At 36.1% G+C, this 10297-nt stretch overlaps 2 protein-coding genes across 2 annotated transcripts in view; one reads left to right on the top strand and one right to left on the bottom strand.

Annotated features, from left to right (window-relative positions):
* The window catches only part of LOC107598008 (uncharacterized), a 10307-nt gene extending 4320 nt beyond the window's left edge, over positions 1-5987 (top strand). Inside the window, exons 5-6 of the mRNA XM_016289247.1 lie at positions 3162-3428; positions 4741-5987. Of these exons, the coding sequence (XP_016144733.1) occupies positions 3162-3428; positions 4741-5190 (717 nt within the window). The 3' untranslated portion in view covers positions 5191-5987. The remainder of the gene's footprint in view (positions 1-3161; positions 3429-4740) is intronic.
* A 417-nt stretch (positions 5988-6404) lies between these two features.
* On the bottom strand, positions 6405-9819 carry LOC107598007 (ras-related and estrogen-regulated growth inhibitor-like protein). Its single transcript, XM_016289246.1, has 2 exons — positions 9643-9819; positions 6405-7675 (listed from the first exon to the last, which is right to left on the bottom strand). Exons 1-2 carry the CDS (start codon positions 9817-9819, stop codon positions 7241-7243), a joined length of 612 nt encoding a protein of 203 aa, XP_016144732.1. The 3' UTR covers positions 6405-7240.
* Between the last annotated feature and the right edge of the window lie 478 nt (positions 9820-10297).

Genomic DNA, 10297 nt, shown 5'->3' with positions numbered 1-10297 from the left:
GGAAAGAGAAAGGAAAAATTTAAATCGCATCATATGGCCCCTTTAAAATCTTTAAGAATTTATAAACAAAATACTTTTCTTTGTGATATATTTGATTAATTTAAATTCATTATATATACAAATAATGACAGTAGGCCAATTGTTTCGTCTGTTTCGTCCAAAAACATGACAAAAAACAACAAAATGACTAAAACTTTTAACTAAAATTTAAATGAAAACAGAAAATATGTACTAAAATAACACTGAAGGAGACCCAGGATAATGAGGACATGAGTCACAAGTCAGTATTGGAGAGTGATATGTTAAGATTAAATCACAAAATAAATATAAATGCAGACATGTCTGGGTGAGAGATTCAACAATGTACACTGACAGGATGATATCGGCAGGGAGTGCCTCCTCATAATGTCCTCAAACCATAGCCTATCCCCTCTTCTTGGAGTTTGAAGTTAAAATAGACAGTATACGTGCTGCAGTACCATGCTGCAGTCATTCACCCTGCCCTGCCACCCTCAGGGCTTCCTGTCTAGTCTGCAGACTCACCCACATAGAATAAAATCACAGTAATTACTTGTTCCAAATTAAGACCCCTGAGACACATTCAGGCAAAGGGCATAGGGAAGGGGAGAGAAAAGTTCAAGCTGCATTACAACCTGAGCTGAAAACATGTATGACCTTTTTCACACTAATCCACACCATGCCAAAGTGATAACACGCCTAATTGATAAAAGAATTTATTCACACAATATTATTTTACATTTATGTTTCTAGTCACTTAGTAGTGGAGTAGATTTATCACCTCTGATTTGAATCACTCATTTGTACACTTCTTCATATTAAAGTTACAGTAATGTTCAAGCTAGATAGAGACTTTAGCATCTCATAGTCTCGCATATTAGTCTTTTAGTGAGTCAAAATGGCAATAAAAATAAATGATGAAACGTTTCTGTTTGTGTAAAAGGAAGGCAATAATTGTTTCCCAGAAATCAAAGCTGAAATCAAGAAGTCAGGCTGCAGTGTGTTTTTGATGGAAGTGCTTGTTTAGAGAGAAGATGGTCGTGATTGAGCTGGAAGCCCAGTGGGATCTAGTGCTACGTGCCGTTTGGCGGTTGCTGCATGTGACTTAAACACCCACTAAACAACCCGCACACACAGATAACACACTCAGCTACAGGATGAAAAAATATGAGATGAGGAGAACAAACATACTGCTAGCTTTCAGGAGAATCAAGCTCTTTACCTTTAGACAACTGTTCTGTTTGCCAGCAATTATACAGTATATGACAACATGTACATATACTACTGCTTAAAAGTTTGGAGGCAGATTGTTATTTTAAAGAAATTAATACTTTTATTTTGTTATATTGTTACAGAAAGTTAAATGCTTTTTTTTAACATTCATCAAAGAATCCTAAAAAAAAATGTATCACAGTTTCCACAAAATTATTAAGTAGCACAGCTGTTTTCAACACTGATAATAATAGGACATGTTTCTTGAATACCAACCCATCATATTAGAATAGTTTCTGAAGGATTATATGACACTGAACATTGGAGTAATGGCTACTGAAAATTGAGCTTCGCCCTCACAGGAAAGTATATTATATTTTATAGTAATTTTAATAGAAAACAGTTCTTTCGAATAATATTTTAAAAATATTACTGTTTTTACTGTATTTCAATCAAATGTGATGCCTTGGTGAGCATAAGAGACTTTAAAAAAAAAACATTATTTTAGATTTTATCAACAATAAAATTATAATAAATTATGAATACATTATAAATCTATAATACAAATTTGACATTGTTACATTTATGTGTAGTTATTAGTATACAGTGATAATATATATTTATATATAATTATTTTTTTAATAAGAAAAACCCTGGTATATATCTCCAGGTATTAACCCTAGAGTAATAATCATTATTATTTTTCCATTTTACCACTGTTCCCAAGAATCTACCCAATACTATCAGTGAAGCATAGAGTACCCCTCAGTTCTGCCTGGTTACAGTGATGGGGAAATGTTGTTCTCGTGTCCAGATAGACTGTACCTCAACTGAGCTGTTAGACACATGGCCTCTATCAGACAGACAGGCTCAGACTTGTCTACCCATACAGATCTCTCTGTTTTGTATGTTTAGACAAGTTTCTGTGCTTAGGATCAAAGGGCCAATGTGGACTTTTGTCTGTACAGGGTCCTTTGGTGCTTTCGCAGCAGGAGGGTGGAGACTAGTAATTGGGGCTGAGAGCATGAAAGCCCAAGTGCACTGTGTTCAAAAGAGTCTTAATTAACAAACTCTAAAGACATCCCAGAGGGCATGGATACACATTTATATTTATACAAATATAAATGTGAGTGACAGATTGTGTTCTACCAAGATTGATGCTGAGTTGTCAGCGACATACAATGATGAGACTTGGCAGCATAATGCCCTACAGTAATTCACGTGCTGTGCAGTGGACTGGTGGCAAGGTGGGGGCCCGATGACAATGGGAATTGAGAACACAGAGGGGACCTTCAAATTTGGCTGACCCACTTTCTCCTTCGCCTAAATGAACCAACAATAGTAGGGGGGTCCTACTGCCAAAGCAGGGCTGTTTGTGCCTGTGTCTGCCAGACTGGCCCCGTTCATTTGCTCTGTGTACTCACGCTCACGTTGTCTGGCAGCAGATGAAGCTCCACGTGAGAGATTGGCTGCTTGTGGCATGGGGGGGGATGGGGGGGGGCTGTGTGGACCAGCCTTAATAAACCAGACTTCAATACGCTTCCCCAGTTCAAAATATGTCTATTCTTCAAATTCAACTTACATGTAGTCTATAAGTCACATCTGGTTCAAAATTGTTTATTTAGTGACAATGCCAGTTTTCTGCTGTTTGTTGAATTATTTGCACAGAGCAGGGAGGGTATCCCCAAAAACCCTTTTGCATTCCTGCAGGCAGTGTGTGGGTATGTGAATAGAGTCATTACTGCCACTTGATCAGACTGTTAGGCCCCATTTCCAGGCCACTAGGTTCAGCCATAAAAACGTGACTTAATTAAAGTTCTGCATAATGCTCAGTTGCGCTGTCACATTCTCTTTTTAATGCCTAATGGTGTCATTTCCAAGTCTATCATTGCCACTAATTTCCTGATTAGGTATTGTTTGTCATTTGTCAGGTGGGTCTAATGCAGTTGATGGCGATGGTGGAGTCCCTGCTGCAGCTGCTTCTGTCATTTTACACGAGTCAGGTGCATCGCGTGGAGGAGCTGCGTTCTCTTCTTGAGGCTCAGCTCATGTCAGGTATACAGGCACTGAAGGTTTTGCCCCCTGTACAGCAGATACTGGCTCTGCCTATCCAGGTACGCACTATCATGAATGACCTACTGGAACTGGGACAGATTCTCATACAGTTGCTCATCAACACCACCCCACTCTATGACCTGGTGAGAACACACACACACACACACACACACACATACAAGAAAAACACTCTAGAACCTGTTCTAATGCAAAAATTCAAAAACTTCCAAGTACATGTTCTAGTGACAAAGAACACTCTAGAATCATGTTATGAGGCAAAGCAATTGTCTCTATCAGTCTAAACATAATTTTCTTTTTTGCCAAACACATCTGTTTAGCGTTGATAGGATGAACAAAGCTAAATATATCACTCTGTGTTCCCATAAAAACTAAATGAGTAAATCTGTGTCTCATCATAGTGTGTTGCATTAATCACATGGCCTGGTTTGTTTTCTCTTCAGGTAACCATGTTTCTTTTCAGTAATGAGAAAAGTGTTTGTGGAATGATGGGTTTGCTTTTTTCTTTTCTTTTTTAACACAGATAATTTTAGATCAGGTACATAATGCTTTCAAGACACTGTACAACTTAATTAAACTTCAATCACTTATAAGAACTGTTGTAGTCTAAAAACACTTATTTTCGGTTTCAGACTGTTTAAATGGGTTTGAAGCTCAAACCAAATTGGCAATATTTTGACTTTTTGTCTGTAAACAGTTCTGTTTTCTGAAATTAGCAAAATGCATTTTAATTAAAAAAAAGACAGCATAAAGGGGTGTAACTCTGGTCTGACAGGTGGGGTGAGGTGAAGGTAATAGTCAGTTTTCATTTCAGCGACAACACACCATTCTAATATGTAATGGATTATCGAAATTAAAACAAGACAAAGAACATATTTATTTCAGGAAATTACATGCAAAGAATTTATTTAAGTTGCATATCTTGAGCATCTTAAGAAAAATATACAATTCCAAAAGTTTCAAATGTGTCAATTACTGTATGTGTATTATATAACAAAATTAGTAAAAAAGAACAATACATAAACTTGTACTAAAATGTACATTAACATAAATGGTCATTTAAGAACAAATGAACAAATTACAAGCAATAGCACAAATTTTTCAGGTATGTCTAACAGTCTTTAGGTATGAAATACTATAATGTATACATTTAATATATATTTTAGTCCTTATTAAAGCTAAAGGAGTTATTCAGTAAAGAGCAGATTTGAGCAGTGATCTTTTTCTTTTGTTCAACAAATATAATAAATTAAATTAAACATTTCAAAATAATCAAAGTAAGTATCAGAGTCTTGGATTACGACTTTTTTTTTTAAATTCTCTCTTTGTCATTTATCTTAGTTTTATAATCTGTAATGCACTGTGGTCAACTCCTGTTGTGTTTATTTGTGCTATAAGTAAATTAAATTAAATGACTGTTCCTCTCTTCCCCCTCAGGTAAAACAGGTTTCTGATCTCGATGCAGCAAACAATCCAATTTCAGGTGAACTTCCTGAGAGTCCCTCCAGCCGTGCCTCTGCAAACAGCCTCTTCCTCAAGGCCATGGACGGTCGCCCGCGTCGCCGCAGAAGCCTTTACGCCCGCTCCCGTCGCGGGTCTGCCAGCGGGCTGCCATCAAGCCCAGCTCTCTCCCCAACTCCTACCCCAGTCCCAAATGGCCGTAAAGGCAGTTTGAAGCTAGATTCCCAGCCTTCAGGCACTCCAGAAATTGATACACTGGCTGTGCCCACCACTGATATGATCCGCCGTCGTTCCTCAGCAACCGAGGTCCTGCTGGCTCCCATTATGCAGTTAGTAACACAGAGCCAACGGGCGTTTGAGTTTCTGAGCTCTGGCCCTTCATCTGAAGATCAGGTCATACCTGTGGTGGAAACCACAGAACATTAGGCTCCACTTTTCTCAAACGTAATCAGAGCATTCAAACGCAGATCGCTGCATCTCACAGGCTGTTATGGATAGTACAGCAAACATACCTTCAAACAACAATCCATACAGTGGCTTCTGTAGTAGGCCTACAAAAACAAATCTGGTGACTAATTATTAAATAGCATCATTAGCCGAGCATTCAGTACGTGTAGATGGTTTAAAATAAAGCATTGTTTTAGTTACTTGGAATCAAAACAGTACATATTTGCACTCTGAAGTGCCGTTTGGGTATGCAGTATTTTTTTAGCTTTGAATGCCTGTTTCTAGAAGTTAGGACAAAAAAAAACAACTTAACAAATGAGCAGAAATGACAGAGCACCTTTTTTCTATATATATTATTATTAATAGCATGTAACACATTTTGTTTAGACCAAATAAAACTGTTTCTATTCTTCAGCTTTCTTAGTTCTTATACACTATAAGCAGTTTTTAATCTGTAGACTGTCAATGAATGACTGATAGTTAGATCAGTGCACTGAGAGAAACAAGATGATGCAAGGATTCTGATCAGTTGGAAATTAAACGTTTGAAAATTGGTTTGACATGCAGTCCAAGGTCACTCATGTTTAATCGAGAGGAGAGGATAAGATGCTGTTAATGTTACTTTGATTATTCATGGTGTGTTTTATGCTTTAAGATCAAGGATGTGTAATTACTGAGTGAGAAACAAAGTGAAGTGTGTTATACATAGACAGGCATGTAATGTCACTAAATGGTGTTTAGTGACTTCGAAGACATTTATCCTAACAGCCTTTGTCCTGCAGTACTTTTTTCCTATAACAAATGTTATATTTACTTTAAATGTAATAAAACATTTTATAAAATGTTATTGTTGTTTTGAGCGATTTTTGAGTATAGAATGAATAGCTGATTGTGTAAAAAAGTTAAAGGTCCCTTGGTTAAATTGTAATAATATTTCACAATATTAACATTTTTACTGTTTTTGTTTAATAATTAGCTTAAGAGACAGTACTACTGTTCAAAATTTTGGGGTCAGTAAGATGTTTTTGAAAACATTCAAATGTAGTCTAAATGTTTAATACAAGAAATAAAAAAAACAGTAAATATAATCAAGGCATGTTTTGTTTTTTTGTTTTTTTTCACTTTATTGAAATCAATCGTTGAAACACAAGCAATAAAAACATTCCAAAAAAGGTCTAACCTAATGACAGCGTGTTTATATACAAAAGTGAAAGATTCAAATATATACACGTTAATAACATGTACAGACACTCTTAATATCTCACTCTGAATTTCTTTATATGTCACTCTTAAGTTAAGAACAATAAAACAATAACTCTAACAGTAACTATGTTGGCATACACATCAATGGACAATAAAAGCTCAAGCTTAAGTCATGTGGATTCTGATTGGCTGTCCAACAATATTGTTTGTATCATTCATTAGAATGATTATTAAAAGTTTATAGTTACAGTTATCATCCTTGGTGTGAACAAGCCTTTACTGGAGTTGCATTTATACTACCACCAACCTCAAAAAAAAAAATCCAGGAAACGATGTTATGGAAATTACAATATATACATAAAATATCTATATACATTTTACTACATATAGTCTCCTCCCAATTGCCACATTTAATAATTCACATCTAAATGGCAGTGGAGGCTCAAATGGGAACAATGCAGGGAAGATATGCATCTGTTCAGAGCTGAAGGATCTTTCTGTGAGAAATGTCAAGGACTACGACAGATCCGGGCCATCTCTTGGTTCATTTCAATACACATACCCAGTGACCAACTTACATCAAAGCCCAGGATCACTTATTTTCAGCACATCTTTTATCGCCTTGCTGTAACAAACTTAATCTGCTTTTCTTCACCATAATGCTGGGCTCTGAACTTTTTCTGTCTTCTTATACTTTTCCTTCCACCATCCATGAGGGTTAATAAGGCGAAAGTGTCTCCCTTCGGCCCCAAAAACCCATCAGCCGGGGTCCTCTTCTCAGCTATTTAGATGCTAGGCTGCCAGGGGCCTCATATCTTCATCTTGCTCAACATCTCTCAATTTTTTGAAACAACTCTCGTTTCTTTCCAAACACTGCAGACACGCTTCTGACTATACCCTTGATTCCAACCATTCCCTTTTTAAGTGCTTTGGACTCCTTGATGAGGTTCAGGATTTCGTGAAAAACCAGCAGCACACCGTGGTAGGTTTCCGCCGCCGAGATCTCGAAGAAGCCGCAGTCTGCCGAGAGGGCGAACAGTCTGCCCTCCTCACTCGACACGGCTCTCTGATGCAGCAGGTCTCGCTTGTTCCCCACGATGATGATTGGGGTAGATGCGGACAGCTTCCTAGTCTGACGGATGAGCTGCACCTGTTGCCGGACCACCTCGAAGCTGGAGCGATCACAGATGCTGTAGACCAGTATCACACCGTCTGCCCACTGCATCTGCTTGTCACTGATGGATTCAGTTGTTTCGCAGCTCTGGAGAATCAGAATTCAGAGGGTCAAATCACATTAACTTCAACAAGAAAGTATGATCCAAAAAAACCTGAATAAATGCATACGTTTTTAATCTTTATTTTCAGCATAATTAAATATAATTAAAAAAATTAATTCATGTCCACTTCACACATACATAAAGTATAAAATTCAATATGATTATTATTCTCACTGTATTTTACTAATTATGCTTTTCCTTTTTTCCTATTTAAGCAACCTTCCTCAGCTTAAAAACTATTTTGATCATTAGAAATATTAATTCAGTCAGGTGTGTTTAAACTTTTTTTTGGTACTGCATGTATAATTTCAGATTTATTTACCCTAACACTATATATATATATATATATACATAAATAAATAAATAAAGACAAAAAATATTAATAAAGAGCCTACCAATTTAGTACAAATATAAGGTAAATAAACTTTTTTTAAAACTTTTTGTAAACACAATTACATTTATCAACAAAATATAAAATTGACACTCACAAACCATATTTTTATTAATTTGTTTGTTTGTTTTTTAACTGCATGGAGAGCGCCTTAAATCATGCTTGTTTTGTTTGCATTCGTACAGCGATAAACAAAAGGTTTAAAAAAAATAGTTGGGATACAACTACAACTTAGGCCATTAATATATTCCAGAGATGTCGTTTTTAATATTTTTTATTTAAAAGTTTGTTATATGAAGGTATACGTTTTACGGTTTTTCGTATATGGTGGAAAAGTCTTTCTAATTAGATTGATTTGCTATTTTTATGTTTTGTTTTTTCAAACGATGTTATTTAACCAGGTCCCTCTAGAATTTAAATCTTAAAATTCCACTATTATAATCTAAAGAAAGAGTACAATTAAAAACATCAACCATTTTAAATGCGGTATTTCACATTATTGCAGCACAACTGGTGGGGGTGGAACAAATTACACAAATTCATATATATATGTGTGTGTGTGTGTGTGTGTGTGTGTATAGTAAGACTGATGCTTGCCTTAAGCGCCAACGAGTTCAAATTCACAAACAGCAAATTCATGCAACCTAAGGATCATCGCGTCCTCTGCTGGAATCAGAGCTACATCGCCTTAAATCATGCTTGTTTTGTTTGCATTCGTACAGCGATAAACAAAAGGTTTAAAAAAAATAGTTGGGATACAACTACAATTTAGGCCATTAATATATTCCAGAGATGTCGTTTTAATATTTTTCATTTAAAAGTTTGTTATATGAAGGTATACGTTTTACAGTTTTTCGTATATGGTGGAAAAGTCTTTCTAATTAGATTGATTTGCTATTTTTATGTTTTGTTTTTTCAAACGATGTTATTTAACCAGGTCCCTCTAGAATTTAAATCTTAAAATTCCACTATTATAATCTAAAGAAAGAGTACAATTAAAAACATCAACCATTTTAAATGCGGTATTTCACATTATTGCAGCACAACTGGTGGGGGTGGAACAAATTACACAAATTCATATATATATGTGTGTGTGTGTGTGTGTGTGTGTGTATAGTAAGACTGATGCTTGCCTTAAGCGCCAACGAGTTCAAATTCACAAACAGCAAATTCATGCAACCTAAGGATCATCGCGTCCTCTGCTGGAATCAGAGCTACATGACAACATTGATCTAATAATGCGAATAATTTGCAACCCACATGCACAAATAGATCTTGGCAGATCAAGGCATAAAGTGACCAGAGAAAGAAATTTGACCTTGGATGAAGTAATCTGTTTAATACACATCTTACTTTAAGGCAAATCTAAATAAGCAAAGTACTATAAAAAACAGAAAGTGGTCTGGTTTCCTCTTCACAAGAAAATACAGAAGATTTTTTTGCGACTTTAAAAGTAATGACTGAGGCACTTCATTATTCAGCAGCTGCAGTGTTTCCACAGCCATCTCTCTCCTTCCCTTCATCAGAGCAGGATTTCTTTGCAGCTGTACCACAGTTTGCCGTGAAAAACTCTCGCATGCGTTTCAAAGTGTTTCTGTGCTTCTCTCGTTCAGCCTCTGTCTCTGGTGTTCTGCTTGGTTCTTTGCTGCTTGACTGATTTAGAAGAGAAGCATGGAGACTCTTCCCAAAAGATTCATTCAGCTGTTGCTGGAAAGATTTTTTAAGTTTGACAACCATGTTTTTCCTCTGTAGAAATAACAAAAATAGCATGTCATTGTTGTATAACATTCAATTCGATGATTATTAGGTATGAATTCGCAGCTCTTAAAGTTTTTTGGGTGTTAGTATCAATGTTAGTCTTAAGGTTATCTATAAGGCAGTGTGCTCCAAAACAGTGACAAAATTCGCATTTAGAAGATATAAGCACTCAAAGCTTGCAGTTCGTCACTTCCGCCAAAACGGCTCAATGTTTTGTTTTTTTTTATGTCACATCGTACTTCAGCTTCTCATCAAACTTTCTGTCCAATCAAATGCTCACTAGAATCCGAAGTGCCCGCCCCCTACACTATAAAATGTTTGCATTCGTACAGCGATAAACAAAAGGTTTAAAAAAAATAGTTGGGATACAACTACAACTTAGGCCATTAATATATTCCAGAGATGTCGTTTTTAATATTTTTTATTTAAAAGTTTGTTATATGAAGGTATACGTTTT

The sequence above is a fragment of the Sinocyclocheilus grahami genome, unplaced genomic scaffold (genome assembly GCF_001515645.1).
Source record: "Sinocyclocheilus grahami isolate Dianchi unplaced genomic scaffold, SAMN03320097.WGS_v1.1 scaffold242.1, whole genome shotgun sequence".
NCBI classification, from domain to species: Eukaryota; Metazoa; Chordata; class Actinopteri; order Cypriniformes; family Cyprinidae; genus Sinocyclocheilus; species Sinocyclocheilus grahami.
The sequence above is the reverse complement of the archived record's forward strand: the minus strand, read 5'-3'. Positions and strand labels throughout refer to the sequence as shown.